This window comes from Zeus faber (genome assembly GCF_960531495.2).
Source record: "Zeus faber genome assembly, chromosome: 9".
Taxonomy (NCBI): domain Eukaryota; kingdom Metazoa; phylum Chordata; class Actinopteri; order Zeiformes; family Zeidae; genus Zeus; species Zeus faber.
The window spans coordinates 9588080-9604442 of NC_137197.1; the positions used below are offsets into that span (position 1 = coordinate 9588080).

Here is a 16363-nt window from a genome sequence, read left to right on the forward strand (position 1 = left end):
GGTCGGCCGTCTTCCCCCCCCCCCCCCCGCCCCCCACCGGCCGCTCCGGTCATCACTTGGTTTTCTCCTCCGAGTGTCGCCGCTGCTGCAACCGCTTGGCGTAGCTCTGCGCCATGGAGTTGGCGATGGAGCAAACAAAGTAGCAGACCATGACCAGCACCACCTTCTCAAACACCCACGACAGCCAGTTCTCGCCCTGGAAATAAAAGGAGCCGTCGTGGGACAGGACGGAAATGAAGCGGTGTTCTCTGAGGGGGAGTCACGGCTGTTTATATTGACCGTGACGATGTGTGTTGTCCAGTCCCAGTGAAGTAAACATTGGCTTGTTCACCACTGGCAGACTGCAACTGTGATCAAGCTTTACAAGCCAAACATGTCAGAGCCTGTAAATATTTGTTTACTTTTGTGTATATTGTCGAAAGACCTGTAGGAGAAACCTAATTTTGACATTTTTATTCTTAATTAAATTCAAATAGGATGTTTCAGCTTACTTAAGCTGACCGTACAACTTATGAAATGCTTTTAACAAGACATGTCTTTTTACACATCTACATTTCTACCTTCCTCATTAATAAGTCTGATTTCCTAAATGTAAGTGTTTCGACATCATAGAAAAGTTCACCAGAGGGGGGAAAAAAAACCCAAAACATGGACAGTCAGGGTTTGGGGCCTGAAAGCTAATGTTCTCCCTTACCGTTGGTGTTCCTTCCCCGGCGCTGTGCAGCTTGTTGCGCTGCGCCTCCAGGTACTGGCTGAAGGGCTTCTGAAGGTCAGGTCCCACTCGGGGCACGGACCTGATGTGTGCATCAGGACGCAGTGGGGGGGGGGAAGAACAATATAATGTTAGTTCACTTACCGACCGAAGCAAACTTCCTCTGACAGGAGGCTCCAAAACTCAAGCTCCGTCCCCAAATGTCTGAGTCCTTGTACAGGAAACCAGAAAGCAGCATTGGGAGGGAGAGGCTTCCTTGGGCCCCCATCCTCCGTGAGGCTTCTAACTTGGGCTCCTTCCACCTCCCCGGCAGCTGGGTGAATGGAGCAGAGGCTTCTCAGCTCTGCTTTTATATCCCTCAGCTCTCTCTAGGAGCCTCTGTCAGCCCTATCAACCAGGAAGTGAGTCGGCATGATGTCATCACCATTACCACCATTGCATTGGAGCCTTCTGGGTGGAAAGCTATCTAATCAGGGCGGGCTCCTGGCCTTATAAGGCAGCCCTCTGGAGGGGGCGTGTAACATAGTGCTCTTTATAGTGAGTTATTCCCCATTTTATTCGGTTAAGTCAGATAAAAGTATCAGAATTACTTTTATTTTGAGTCAGCACTGGTCTATTTTCAGAATGACCAACATTTGAAAGTCACCGAAAGAAAAGAATCAAGTCATCCTTGTTTTGAACTCATACTTATTTTGACCAGAATGAACGCCCCGTAAAAGACAGTTCTACATACTTTTGTAGTCTCACGACAACTTGGAAGGAAATCATTTGAGACTCGACGAGGCAAAAACTAAAAAGGACATGTTTTTATCAACACTCTGTGGAGGAATTGCTGATCGAGAACAAAACACAACTCCTCTCCCCTGAATCAGCGTGTGAGCACCATCTGCTCACATCACAGCGAGTCATCCATGACCAGTCATGCACTTTGTTCAAAGTAGTACCCAAGGTTCTGTTCCCAGTCACATTCTAATTGGACAGGAAATAAGCAGGATGTTATAAAGGCTAAGGTCAAAAAGGGACAATTTGGAGTTGTGCTTCATAGAACTACTGGTCATACAGATGAATAAGCTATTAGCTCATTTTAAAGTTCAAATCAGTCCCCAATGACATTGACATATAAAGAGTCAATCTACAGTGTAGTAGTAATAATAGTGGAATATCAACCTGACAAGCTCTTGTTTTCGTTGACAAAATTAAGGATTTGAGACTCGTTCTCCTCAAAGTAAGCAGAACAGAGTGGACCGAGTCATTGATGAACATTGACATCATTACTTATTTCTCTGGTTCACTGTGCCATGCAAGGGTTTCGAGTTTCCTTGGAGAGAGCTTCACTGAAACAATATCTCTGTGAGTCAGCGCCAAACAACCTGTTCCGATAGGACCCCACATGCCTCTAACCGCCGATACAGACAACAGGAAATGCCTTCGTTGAAATTACAAAAATTGCATGCAACACCCATCAGCGGGCTGGGTCCATCTGTAAATTATTACTACTAGAAGCATATTCCCGTCCACAAAAAAAAAAAAAAACAGACGGGAGAAAAAGCTGAGTGAAGCCCCACGGATCATTCACGTTCACACGCAGATGAAGTGGCACGTACCCTATAAGCGACACCATCTGCTCCACTATGTGCTTGCTGAAGGTAATGATGACAAAGAGTTTCTGCAGGAAAACAAGGAGAGACCAAAGTTAGCTTTCAATTAGTTACTGCCTGTTCAAAGTGACAAACGGAGGGGGGCAGACAAACGTAATAGCTTTTTTTTTTAAGAAAGATGTTTTTCCCCCAAACAAAAAAAATTGACATTTCTTGGTAAAGAAATAAAATAAAACCAATGTGAACTTTTGTTTTGGCCAATTTTAATCATTTTTAAAAACAATTTTAACTCATTTTTTATTTATTTGTTTATATATATATATATATATTTTTTTTTTATGAAATATTTGCTTTAAATTTTTAGCTCTGCAAACCAATGACAAAAAAGGAAGGAGAAAGTTCAGCCTGGATCCTCGTTTGCGTTTGGGTAAATTCACAGACTGATCGATCACGGAGACAGGAGGAGCGTGGGAAACCTCGCGGAAAAACTAAGATGCTGATAGTCACCGCTCTGTGGGGCTGCTGGGGTCCATGTGTGGTTCACGGAGCTCAAAGGCTGATCTTGAAAACGACCCCCCTTCAATTCTGGTCATGAAACTGATTATCTTGAATGTGTGACACATGCGCCGCCACCCCCCGCCCGCCCGACGAACTAAGGAAGGGATATGATGGCCGAGAGGGGCTCCCATCTCCCCTGCAGCGTCCACTGGTCTGCTCCGTTTCCTGCCTTCCCGTCCACCTTCTCACGTCCACCCCACGCCCGCCCGGCTGCCCCGAAGGTCTCCGTGCCTTCGACGGGCCGCCCGGTGAGATCACCGGCTGGTACCACCGAGAGATGGAGCGGTCCGGATGGTTTAAGATGCACAGCGACTCAGACGCACAGTCACCCCTGCGCCGTCTGGGCTTATATTAGTCACCGGTGTGGTAGACTCAACAATACGCTCGGTAATTAAAGAGACCTTTTTGATCGAGGGGGGGTTAAAAAAAAAAAAAAAAAAAGCCGTGGTTCTTGTTATAGAACCTTCTAAAAGCCTTGCCTAACTTTCATCTGGAGCCTCTTTATACGGTCTTGATGTGTTCCAAAACTCAACCCAACGTGTACTTCCCAACAGAGTAGCGCGCGACCCGAGCAGAGTTAACCAAAAGCGCACATTTTGGAGTTTTGCAGTCAGCCGCTCGCAATCTAAATGCTATTTCTCACCCCCAGTTGTCCCCATTGTTGTGGGGTGTTCAAACTAACTGTTAACTCTTTCTTAAGACGATGCTTTATGATCCCTGCTTTATTAGTGCAGAAAAGAAATAAAACTTAAGTCATTCATTATGTTTAGGCCCATGACACTTCAAGCACACAAAATGGTACTTTGAGCTTTGACGTGGAGAATATATTTGGCCACTTATACCTGTGTTCTGTATTTTGAACTACTTCTGTTTGGCAATTTTTTATTTTTATTTTATTTATTTAGACTTTCATCCCTATTGTCTGGACAGAAATGCACCAGAACTCGCCACGGCACATCCCTCATGTATGAAAATGTACATGGTGAAATAAACAGATCCTGATTCTGACAAGGATTGGTGATATTATAACTCCATGGGGTTTTAGCCTTGATATAACCCCAGTGTTTCCCACAGAATTAGATTCTATTTGTGGTGAAAGCTGGGGGGGGGGGGGGTTAAGAGAGTTACTGAGAGTGTGCCCATTATGCATGCCCCCCCCCCCCATAAGGAAATTGAGTCAAATACAATACTAAAATAAAATCACAATGTTTTTATTTGCTCTATTTAGAGGAATGGGACACACAGTCGCTCCCTCTCCAATGTCTCCATTACGCATGCAGAGGGAGACAGGGGCTTAAATTGCACCCTGATTGCTCCCTCAGATGACACAGAGGACCTTAAACGTACTTGCCCTTTTGAGCAATGCTCATATTATTTTCAGCGCTTTATGCATGCTTGGAATGACGGATGAATAGATACGGGGCAATTTTTTAAATTATTCTTATTTCTGTTGAAAAAATAAAATAAAATCAGATCAAGGTTTTTTTTTGAGACTTTTTATGAACTAAACTAATTTGTCCTTAATTACTTTTCATATACTTTTCACATATTAACCAATAACTGACAGTTTGTAAGAACCGGACGTTATCGGTAGTGAAAACTCACGCCTCTAATATGATATCATTAATATGGCTAAGCGACCATAATATGACATTGAAAAAACGCCACTGCTGTTTGGCTCCAGTGGCATGGGAGAGAAAAGCGGAGGCACTTCATCCAGACTATTTCAGGCGGCACGCTCCAAACAACAATGTCAGCATAATGTCGGCAGCTCGGGCATGGCACCCAAATCTGTGCTGCGATTCGGTCCCGTTAGATATCGATCTTATAGGAACCAGTGCCATCGTGGTACCCGACCCAAACACCCTGCACATGATCATGTTTTTTGAGAGAGCGAAAGAGGCAAGGAGGGGCTGGGCGAATCAATGCACTGCACGCAGCTCTACAACAAAGTACGATTTTACCCATTTTAAATAGTAAAAACAAAATAAAATCTAAAATCAATAGGTGGCGGTCAATGCTGATATTGTGGTGGGCCGCGACAAATAATTCAATGTATGGGAAACACTGTAAACCATTCACCTGTATGTGCATCTTGATGATAGCCTTTCCAATCAGTGTAGCCCCAAAAAAGGTCCAGAACGGGACCAGGAAATGACCGCAGGTGATCCCCGCCAGGTCAAACAGAGGGTTGGGGATCTGGAACAAACACACACAGAAATGTATGTGTCAGGGAGCCACATAAAGAGGTACATGCACATGTTACAACTATACTGGAGTCATTTATATGACCTCTGTCAGGAAAATATATAGTGTAAGATAAAATAATTGGCTTTCTTTACAACCACTGTTTCAACTTACTGAAGCACAAGCCAAGATGCCAAAGAATCCCACTCTCTGGACCATGTTCTGGACCCCCAGTTTGGCTCTCGTGACAAAACCCTGGAAACAAGAGAGCAAAACTAGACATTTAATATGTCCACAAACAAGAAGCATTCTCTTGATAATTCTAATAAATCTGTCTGTAGCCGCCTCAGTTATATTTTCACAGTGACAGGAAAAGTACTAAAACAACTGTGGTACAGTAGCTGCCATCTATATGACATAAATCTTGGCATCATTACAGCAGAAACGGTTTGGCACTGGTGTGGGGCTTTTGGAAATACACCCATGGGGGGCTGGAATGTCTGTGGTTACACGCTGGGGTATCAAAGAGAAGTCAAAGCCAAACGCCAGTTTGACAGTTTGACAGTGTTTATTTTAACTTATCCTTCACTTTCATACAGGATATGTAGCTTAGTTTTTAATCCGTTTCATCCATGTTGTAATTAGCACAAAGAACTGTAGCATTATTTGCACCCTCTTGGTTCTATAGGCACTTCATTGCATACAGGAACTCACTGCATGAAAATGGAAGAGAATAATTATTGAAAAATATATATTTTGCTCAGTTTGTCATTTCCATTTGATTGAAGTCAAATATTTATGTATTATTATTTTTTATTATTTTTGTCACAGGGTTAAATATATTACTCTTCAATAATTACTTTTCATTATTAAAGATTTAAAATGTACATTGATGGGCTTTGCCTTTATATTCTCTTGTATCAAACCGAATTCTATGACCTTTGGTTGCTGAGAACTTATTTTAAGGAAAAATTCTTCTTGGTCTTGCGTTCCTCAACACAGTTTTGAAACAACGGTCTTTGTCCCCATAGCTCCTTCAACTGACGTTCAGTGAAAGAGCATCTCTTGATTCCCATTGTGCTGACTCAGCAGCTGCCAGTCATGTGATCCCTGACACCGTCCGGACTTCAAATTAGAGGCCGGTAAAAAAGAGGGAGGAGGGAGGGTAAGCGAGGACTGAGGGATGATTAAAGAGAGAGCTGGGATGTTGGTGACTCACCACCCTCCCCAAAACAGGCAGATTTACTGGAAGTGTAAAGAGGGTGGGGCTTTCACTGAACACATGTGACACTTTACAGCCAATCACCATTGAGGGGGTAAGGGTCAATAACTTGAAGTGATTAACTTAGCAGGTAAAAATGGAACCACCTGAAGAGACCCTAAAGGCCACATATCCCACGTATTAATCAGTGAGATAAAACAAGTAGAAGTTACATCCATTCTCAGCTAATATTCCTTTCCTCACTCTCATAAATCGCCCCCTTTGTGTGGAAGTAGCCGCGGGTTCCCATGTGTTAATGAGGCACAGCTAAATGGCTACTTAAATTTGGTTTTCCCAAACATTGCAGTAAACAAACTGATCTAGATCAAAGCTTTTTTTGATGCCCAGGATGGGGAAATTAGGCCAGAACAGCCGCAAAATGCCACAATAAGGAAGTTAAGGCATTGAAGACTTAACAGTAGTTGTGCTTTTTTTTTTGCGGTGATACATGTATTTGGACGGATCCACAACATAAACCTGAGAGGGGAAAGGAATATAAAGGAAAGCAGAAAGGAGTACCCAGCAGCTATGCTCTGTCCACGAAGATTCGCACAAAGGTAAATAACTGGCGCATGATAGAGACATCATCAACATGCGACACGCCCACTCACTCCCTGGGAATGATCCGGACAATGACCTGCTCTGTTCACACATACCACTCAATGGGACGTTACGCAGAGTTTGTACGAGGGTGCTGGCTGGGTAAAGTCCAGGGAATGTACGGTCCAAATGATTCAGACATTTGCGTTCATACGTACAGCTCATCCGGATAATATGTCCGGATAATTTCAGGTTCACAGTACACGTGTGAAAGCAGCTGTAGACTAATCATAGTATAGACACGCATGAAATTAATTTCACGTTATTAGAGACAATAATTGTCATACATTTACAATAACAACTTAATAGTCCTTTTTGCTCATTTTAGGTCATAGTATAACTCTATAATAATGCACAGTAACCTTTTGAAGAAGAGCCATTTATTGGCATTGAACAATGGAACACATGATTTAAGTTAAATTTTCACAATTTATATATATATATATATATATATATATATATATATATATATATATATATATTTATAAATAAAATTTGTTGATTTCTAACACTGGCTCACAAATTCCCTCAAATTTGATTGGAAACATGATAATAGAATCAACTAATTTTCCAAAATGATCGCAGTGAGTGTAAATAACTCAGAACAGGTGATTGATGTAACAATTTTGACAGCTCTAATTTTAAGTATACAGTAATGTTGTGCCATTACATACAGTAAGTATTGATACTGCACAACTTTTTTGAAGGATTTGACCAAGGATGTGTCTTAACACAAAGCAGCTGTTCATTAGGCCTTTTATGCTATACTACAATAACCCTTCTCTTCCAATGGCAAATTAATTTCTCAGATCATTTTTGGCTGTGTGTGTGTGTCAATGTTGGCTTATGTACATAAGAGGATCATTACGGGCCAACCCTCCCACCAAATTTCCCTTCACACTTAGATTAAAAAAAACAAAACCATACAACAAAGTGATACTTAAAACACCCAAGCTATGATCTGTAAGCATTGTGCCTGAGTGACTGACCTGGGCAGTCTGGGCCTGCTCCAGCATCTCCTCAAACTCCTCGTAGTCCTCATCATCAGGGTCGGCTCCAGACTGACTAGCCGCTCTGGCCATGAAGTACGGAGGAAGCTCCCCGATGGCTGTGCCTGCGCCCTGACCAAACAAAGATGCCAGGTTTACGCTTTAACTCCAAAAAATGTTGGTATCTGGATAATGTTTTATAGCTAGACCTTAAATATGAATACAAAAATAAGCAGATTCCAGATCTTAATGTTGACTTGGATAGGGTCACACTGTCGGCGCACATGGGTGGCAAAGTAACAGGCTGCAATGGATTTCAAATGGCGCTCGGCTTCATCCAGCGGCAAGGGACGGAGCTATGACTGGCGACGAGCTCACGGCTTCACGTCGACAAGGGAAGTACACCTTATTTTTATGCAGATGAGCAGCGAAAGGCGACAGATGATAGCCAATAGGAGGTCAGATATGATCTCAAGGTCGCTGATCCTTGGAAAATGGATGCCCGGACCACCGCATCATTGGGCTATTTTTCAATATGAACGTCCCTTAAATGTCCCACTGTTCTGGGTTACTGCATACTGCGCTGTAATTGCTGTTCTGTTCGTGTTACTGTATTGCTGTGTCATACTGTTGTGTACGACACTGTAAATATTTTTACTGCACATATCTGTATATACAAATAGCCTATCCAATATACATACTCCATTCTATTTTGTACCGCCCCCTTTGTATTATCTTTGAGTCTTATTTAATTTTTATTTATATTATTCTATTCACTAACTGCATTAGGTTTTAGGAATCAGTTAGTTCCAGTTCGTTAGCTAGGTAGGAATTACGTTAGCCATTATGTTAGGTTTAGTAACTGTTGTGCATAATCTCCGGGTGCGTTGTAAAGGCATTTCACGGCATATGTATAAAAGTATGTATGTAACAAATAAACCTCCTGAATCTTGAATCTAAATTATTGATAAAATAAGGAACATGTAATCTTTTGTTTCTCCAATAAGGGACTGATGGCAAGACTAGTTCCATATTGTTTTCACAAGGTTATTTATTTTGCCAAGTAGAAGAACAATCTTTATTCGTCACACACACACACACACACACACACACACACACACACACACACACACACACACACACACACACACACACACACACACACACACACACACACACACACACACACACACACACACACACACTTTTTGGGTGGTGGCCAGTGAAATGTGGCCTCTGCATTTCTCCCATCCTGGCTTGTCCTTCCTTCGGGGGAAGGAGGGGGGGGGGCAGCCAGGAGCAGTGGGCAGCATTCGTCGACGCGCCCGGGGACCTGGTACCAGGTGTCCATCGCTGGTCAGACGATGGTGATGTGTGCATTTTTTGGGGGGGGTCCTTACTGACGTGAGGTGGAGGAAACCCCATGTGAGCACGGGGAGATCATGCAAACTCCACACAGAAATGCTCCTATTTGGGAGCACGGTGCCAACAGCACTGCGCCACCGTAGCACCATCTATCTATATAGTGTATATTAATTATGATAAGGGAGAGAATTTTGCAATGTGTGACGTGCCCACAACAGCCAGTCGATCTTGAGCTGACACGGCCACAAAAGACCACGGACCTTTCGACAAGACGAGATCGACTTGGCTTCATTCTGCGGCCCCGTCACCGGCGGTGTGACCCTAGCATTAGGGTCATCATAAGCATTATGTGGCAGCATTTTTATTTTATTTTATTTTTTATAATCACATGGCTCTCAGGATTCCCTGTCTTTTAGCTACTCACCCACATGCAGGCCTCCAGGCGAACCTTTGACATGATGGACCAGAGGGAGATGCTGCCTTCGAGCCCTCCACCCTGGGGACAGACGATGTGGTCTGGGTACGGGGGTTCAGGGAAGTCTGTAGAGCCGCATTCGTAAGCTGCCAGGGTCACCGACGCTATGTGAGGACCCTGGCGGGAGGGCGACAAAAACACAGGTGAATACACATTGCAATCCACACTGAATAGGAGAAGACCTCCAATTTTAAGACACAAACACACTCGTACACCAGAGCATTTTGTGGAACGCATGTCGGCACACAGACTGAATCGACTGCATAGCGACCTTCAAGCCCAGACTAGCTGAAAAAAGTGCCCATCTGAATCATCTGACAGCTTGGTATGAAAAATCATTTATCAAGGTGTTGAGGGCCGGTTAGGCTTGGCCACCTGGCCTCACACCTGAAACGAACACAGCGACTCACTTATTCCTCCTCCAAGCGATACAGCAAAGATTGTTAGCACAAAGACGGCTCACAATTAGTCACTGTTGATTAATGTCTTCAAAAGAGACACGATGAGGCCTCTTCCATTCACACAATGTTTTCTTTCATACCTGATGGACATTCCCTGAGAAATGAGATACACTGACTTTGTTTCACAGTGAGTCAGAAGAGGCATATGGAGAATAAACTGCGGTTCACTTCAAACCAAACAAAGCACGGCAACATTCCAAACAGAACGTTAAAGTGACTCTTCTACATGCGGACAGCGGCGGTGGCCCAGCTTGTTCACTAAATCAACATTCACTTCAACGTTTCTCTCACCAGGGGGGGGAATTTTATTAAAGGGTATTGGGCAGGAACTTATGGTCTCGCTTTGATACAGAGGGTCACGATTGGATTACATTTTTTTTTCTTTTTTTTTTTAATAATCATTAATGACGATTGATAAATCGAATAAATATAATTAGTGCCACAGCACTAATTAACTGACATTTAACTACTGGTTAGTCATTGGCCCCCAGACTGCTTTGGAATTTATACACCTACAGATTAATAACATAAATCTTATGGTTGAACCATCCCTCCCAAGAGAAGGGTGACTTCATCCTCTCTCCATGGGGTTGTATACAGATGCTTCAGGCATGATGTAGATCCATAGTAGAGCGCTTTAGCGTGTGTGCATGTGGGGGGGTGGGAATCCGTCAGGGTGGTTTCCTAACCACTGCTGACCGCAACCCTGAGTGGGCTGAAAAGCTGGGTGCAACGTAACTCAAAGAAAAAGGGAAAATAAATTCCAATGAAAGAAAATCAGAACCATCAGGAAATATAATCTCTTCATGGATCTAGGGTTTAAATCATGAGAACACTTCATCCCATGTGTAGTGTATTTAAAACATTACACACCAATTTTTAATGGACAAAAAATAGCTGTTTTCCTTTCTACATCCAAACACGAAGGGATGTTGAGCATGAAACTAAGCAGATCTTTAATTAAAATTGTGCTAAATTACACACATTTCATTTTTGTATGTTAACCTATTAATATTATAATAACCTATGTTTTCAATAAATGTACAATGTATTCAATTTAATAATAATAATAATCAGAAGTAATGTTGCAGTACAGTTTAACTAAAATTTGTTGAAGAGCGAGTGATCATTTTGGGTTCATACAACAGAATTGTCTGTCTAAAAAAAAAAAAAAAGTGTTCTGAGTTTGTCACAACACAGAAAAATGTCCTATTAACCACGAGCCAAATTTGAATGATTAAAAAAAAATAATAATCATAATAATAAATCCCTCAGTTTAGAAGATTAGGTTAAAAAAATTGTGGAGAAAAGGGGGCAGTTAAAAATGCAGAAGGGGCAATGCCGGGGGTTAACTTGCCATGCGTGACACAGCACGGGAAGCACGGAGGTTGCCATGTTTGACGTGGCACGGGACGCACAGGGGTTTTTTGTTGTTGTGTTTTTTAATAATTTTGTCCAAAAAGGAAATAAAGTAAATAAAAAAAAAATATAATTCTACAATAAAAACAAATGTTTTTACTGGCTTTGTGTGTAGAGAAAAAAATAAAAAAATAAATAAAAATCGCTGATCTCCATGACGCTGCTCTGCTGCTCTGATCGCGGTGGTTGGGAACCCCTGATTTAGCCCCATGCTTTTGCTTTATATAGTGTTGGGGGGGGGGGGGGGGCATGCTAAGTATAGCTCCAGTGTGTCATTGAGCCACCATTTCAGACCCGCCCGAAAAAAATCAAGAACACAAAACTGGTGAAAAACATTTTCACGGTCTAACTCCACATTTCAGTACAGCATAGTTCGATCTTTTCACATGTTTTTAGCAATGATTTTTGACCATGTATAATTTCGTTGGAAACAAATCACTGAATTTACTTTACCCTGACTTTAAATTAGAAGCTGGTAAGTTTCAGTTTTATCCAATTAGCATTTAAAAAAAACTTAACTGGCAATGAGAACATAAAAGAACCTTTAATATTCCTAAAATAATATTCCTAAAATATATAATAAACCTAACATATTCTGGCACTCCATCAAACACATAAAATCCAACATCAAGGGTGGGGAGGGCTGGTCATTGTGGGGGAAAGGATGATGTTGTGTCCGTGGAAAAAAGGAAAAACGTCCCTCACACAGAAAGGAGATGTGGGGAAAGGGAATGAGGTCACACCTCCTCAAAGAGCAAGATGACTGACCCCCGACAGACACACAGTCGGTGGTACACTGAATGGAAAGACGAAAGCCAGACACAACAGACATGAACAAGAATAGGTAGCAATTTAAAAAAGAGGAAAAGGAAAAAAATGTCATACATCTATGTCACCCTTTATGTCATGGAAATAACCGACTCAGCTGGCCCACATATCCTTTGTTCTTCAAAAAGGCCACATCTTAAGCAGTAGATGAGAACTAGGGCAGAATCACTTCCCAATCTTTTCCTTTGCATAATCCAATCGCCACAGCCATGAAAAATGTCACAAAGCAACTGTTGTGACTCAGCCACAGTCATTCTGCGATGACTTGTGTGACACAAACGTCACTACAAGAACATGTGGGGGGCAAATGGAATGACTGAGCAAGGTGCCAATGAAAAGTGGATGTGGCGCCATCTACTGGACGCTCTTAAAATAGATTACACATGGTTGACAACTCAAGAATGAATGAAATCTTTAGTTTTATTTGATTGCTTAGAGCCATTTGTACTATGGTGGTAGATCTAAATTGCTAGCTGTATTCATACGTGTTCCCATTTCTCTGTTTACAACAAGGTATGTAAAGGTTGGAATCAGGCCGATACAGTAGAAACTATAAAAGTATGGTTTAGATCAGAGGTTCCCAAATAACGGGACCGGGCCACAGGGCATTTTCCACTGGACCATGAGAAGGCGGGCGGGGGTGCCTGACTGTGCTTTTTTTTTTTTTTTTGCAAAGCCCAATAATTATTTATGATCTAACATTAACACGCATTAAACATGCACCTTACCCACCCAATCAAAAGCTGAGAAGTGATCTCCGCTCCGCAATCAGAGCAATCTCAAATCAAAAACAAGCGGGTGAAAAACAAATAAAAACGGTGTCTTTTTATTGTAGATGTATTTGTTTTCCTCAGTTTCCTAAAAAGCACGGTAACGGGGAGACTCTCAATCAGTCAGCCCCCGGTCCGCGAACATTTTGTGCATTGTGGTCCGGTCCATGATAATAAAAAGGTAGAGAAACCCGGTTTATATGGTAGGCTGTACCCCGCCTGTGTCTTTTACTGACATGTGGTTCCCCACCTCACCTTCTAGTGAGTATCATCTTACCAGATATAGCAGGAAAGTATGCAGGCCAGTTCCAAGGCCTACTGAGGATAGGATTCCCAGGCCTACCCAGTAGGCACACCATAAGAACCTTTTCTCCAAATACTGGACATACTGTAAAGTAGAACAGTGAAACTATTAGTGGACAAACAAACAAATGAACATTTGATTCTTTAACATGTTTTATACAGCAGTTACCTACTTCTTCCACACAAAATTGTCCTATAATTGTGGTTTAATCTTTTTAAATCGTTGGTCTCGAACTGGTCTCATAGTCTTAATTAGAAGTGTGAGAAACTGAGGAGGATCTTATTCACAATTGTGAAATCATCAGCAGTGTAACTGAATAGTCTGCCTACAAACATATGTCAGCGTGGAACATTCTTCAGGGATGACATCATCCATCTGAATAATACAAAACGTATCTTTAACCTTTAGACATCCACAGTGAGCAATAAGGTGTGATGTTGAATATTAACAGTGCTAAAAAAACCAAATTGGCCATGGGGGGGGGGGGGGGGGGGGGTGTCGAGTGGAGCATTCCAGATGTCCTACCTTCTGGTGGGATCCCTCAGTGGAGTAGGCAAGAGAGAAGAAGGAACACAGAACTAGAAACAAAAGCACTGTGCTGCGCCGCTGCCACAACCTGGATAGAAGGTCGCAGAAGCAGAAAAGGTTTCATTTAGAGAGCAACGTTTGCTTCCCCACTAAACACCACCACCTTGCAATGTGGGTATATAAATAAAGGCAATGCAAATGCGATCGTCTCTTGTCTCTATCTTGTATTTTGAGTTCAAGATCCAATCTGCTACAAACAGCCCTATAACTGAGCCACAGGAGACAGCAGGTAGAACCAGAACATGTCCTACTTTATTGTCCACTCCTTTAGCTTGACGAGGGTCTCCAGGAGAAAGTAGTGCAGAGTGGTGACAGGTCTCCTCCACAACACCAGCGACAGGCGATCCTCTTTATCCTTCTGCCTCCTCTCTCTGACAGACAAGTCTGTATGGGAGCATACATGTAATACATAATGATTTAGAGCCATTAGTGAGCTAGTAAAGATAAATATGTGTTGCGCTGGATAAAAATAAGCCCGGTCTCGGCTTGGTTGTCCAGGGAGCAGTGTTCTAGTTGCCTAGATTCGATGAATTCCTGTGCAGGCGGCACCTCGTTGTGTCTTCCCTGCTCTCGATTTGTAATATCCCAAGACTTTTCAGAAATCAATGTTCCAAGACAGTGCATGTCCGCCAACTGACCTGTCGAGCTGCCGTTCTGCTTGTCTCGAACTCGCTTCTGAGGTTGGTCACAGCTTGCTCCATTGGCTGCCATGTCAGTCGCTGTTTAGTGATCAGGGAACCTGAGCACAAAATAACAGAGAACGGTGCATAAACCTATGTCTGTTGTCACCAAATGGTCCAGTACTTTTAGTTTCTATACCTACAAAGCAGCCCCTTCAGAAATGGAGAAAATATACCCGCCTCAACGCTCGTCAGCAAGACTGGGCGGTTAAACGGTCATTAGTGCGAGATTACACTACACTGCGAGGACAAGATAGTTTATATCGCAGGTTAACTGAACTTTAAACTGAAGGTCATTGATCTATTAATTAAGAGATTAAAGCGACGATGTCATACACAAACACGCACGCACGCACAGAAACTCACACAGACAAAAACTCACACACACAAAGTCACACACACACACACAGATATATATATATATATATATATATACATACATACATACATAACGATACAACATTTAGTACCAGAAGAAGGCGGTAATGCAACGTTGGGGTCGGGTTTGGGTGCGAGCCGCCGTTTAAACCGGAAGATGAAGGAATGCGTGTGAATCGTTGTGTACACGCTAACCCGGTTAGCTTAGCCGGCATGCTAGGCTAACAGGTTGACAGTAAGATATTCTAGACAATGACAGATAAAGATTTAAAAAAAAAACACAAAAAAAAAAAAACCCCGATAGCTTCTAACTCGTCACAGGGTGTACCAAACCGTCCCCCCGACCATTATGACGTTGGGTTATTATTTGTTTCTTTATAAAAGCCGCACGCTGACCAGGATTAACAGAGGAAAATGTATTAAAATAAGAAGAGCACCGTACCTAGCGCATGTCCTCCTGACCCGGAAGTCGAGCCTGCCCCTGTCGCCCCTTCCAAAGCAAACGTCCCGCGTCTGTGAGACCGGAACGATATTAATTAAAATAACATTACATATACGTCTCTTGATGTACAGTATTCATTTCGGCATGGGTGGATGACTAAATCAAATGTACGTCGATACTAATTTAATAAGGAAAAATGATCGCCCCCAGAGCCGCCTATATTCCAATCGTCGATCGATAAGGCCTTTTATTGTGAAATTAAATACGATGGCGTATTTCCGGAAGTCGACCGTGATTCGACCAATGAGAGGACGCCCAATTTGCTAAAGGGAGACGCCGTCGTGCGGAACGTCGCTCCGACCGCGAAACGCTCGCAACGTCACAGCTCCCGCTGCGCACCGCTGTGCCGTCAGAACCCGCAGCTCATCGTTGTGACGTACGAACTGATCACAATGACGCAGACAGACGTACACGCTCAGTCGTTTGATAACGCGGTGACTTAATTTATTCTTTTTTTTTTTTTGGACATTTTCTTGACTTAAACTTTGCTTTTACGCTTTTTAATCATTTACATACACATATACATATACATATACACACACACACACACATATATATATATATACACATATATATATATATATATACTCACACACACATATATACATAAATATATATCCATATACACATATATATCCATATATATGCACATATGTACACACACGCGCACACACATATATATCAGCTT

General features: G+C 42.4%; 1 protein-coding gene across 1 annotated transcript; it reads right to left on the reverse strand.

Moving 5' to 3' along the window:
* Positions 1–44: 44 nt before the first annotated feature.
* vmp1 (vacuole membrane protein 1) lies at positions 45–15631 on the reverse strand. The gene is made up of 12 exons (XM_080006807.1): positions 15616–15631; positions 14754–14854; positions 14367–14499; positions 14053–14143; positions 13501–13611; positions 9695–9862; positions 7906–8037; positions 5230–5310; positions 4951–5067; positions 2317–2378; positions 695–794; positions 45–196 (listed from the first exon to the last, which is right to left on the reverse strand). The coding sequence occupies exons 2-12, from the start codon at positions 14824–14826 to the stop codon at positions 53–55; spliced, it is 1212 nt and encodes a 403-aa protein (XP_079862933.1). The 5' UTR covers positions 14827–14854; positions 15616–15631; the 3' UTR covers positions 45–52.
* Between the last annotated feature and the right edge of the window lie 732 nt (positions 15632–16363).

Bases quoted from the DNA above. Each gene is read 5' to 3' on its own strand.
- vmp1 (XM_080006807.1), bottom strand. From the start codon at position 14,826: ATGGCAGCCAATGGAGCAAGCTGTGACCAACCTCAGAAGCGAGTTCGA. The intron at 14,144-14,366 runs GTAGGACATGTT...CCTTCTATCCAG, and splicing joins CTAAAGGAGTGGACAATAAA to GTTGTGGCAGCGGCGCAGCA. The intron at 5,311-7,905 runs GTCAGTCACTCA...TCTTGTTTCCAG, and splicing joins AGCAGGCCCAGACTGCCCAG to GGTTTTGTCACGAGAGCCAA.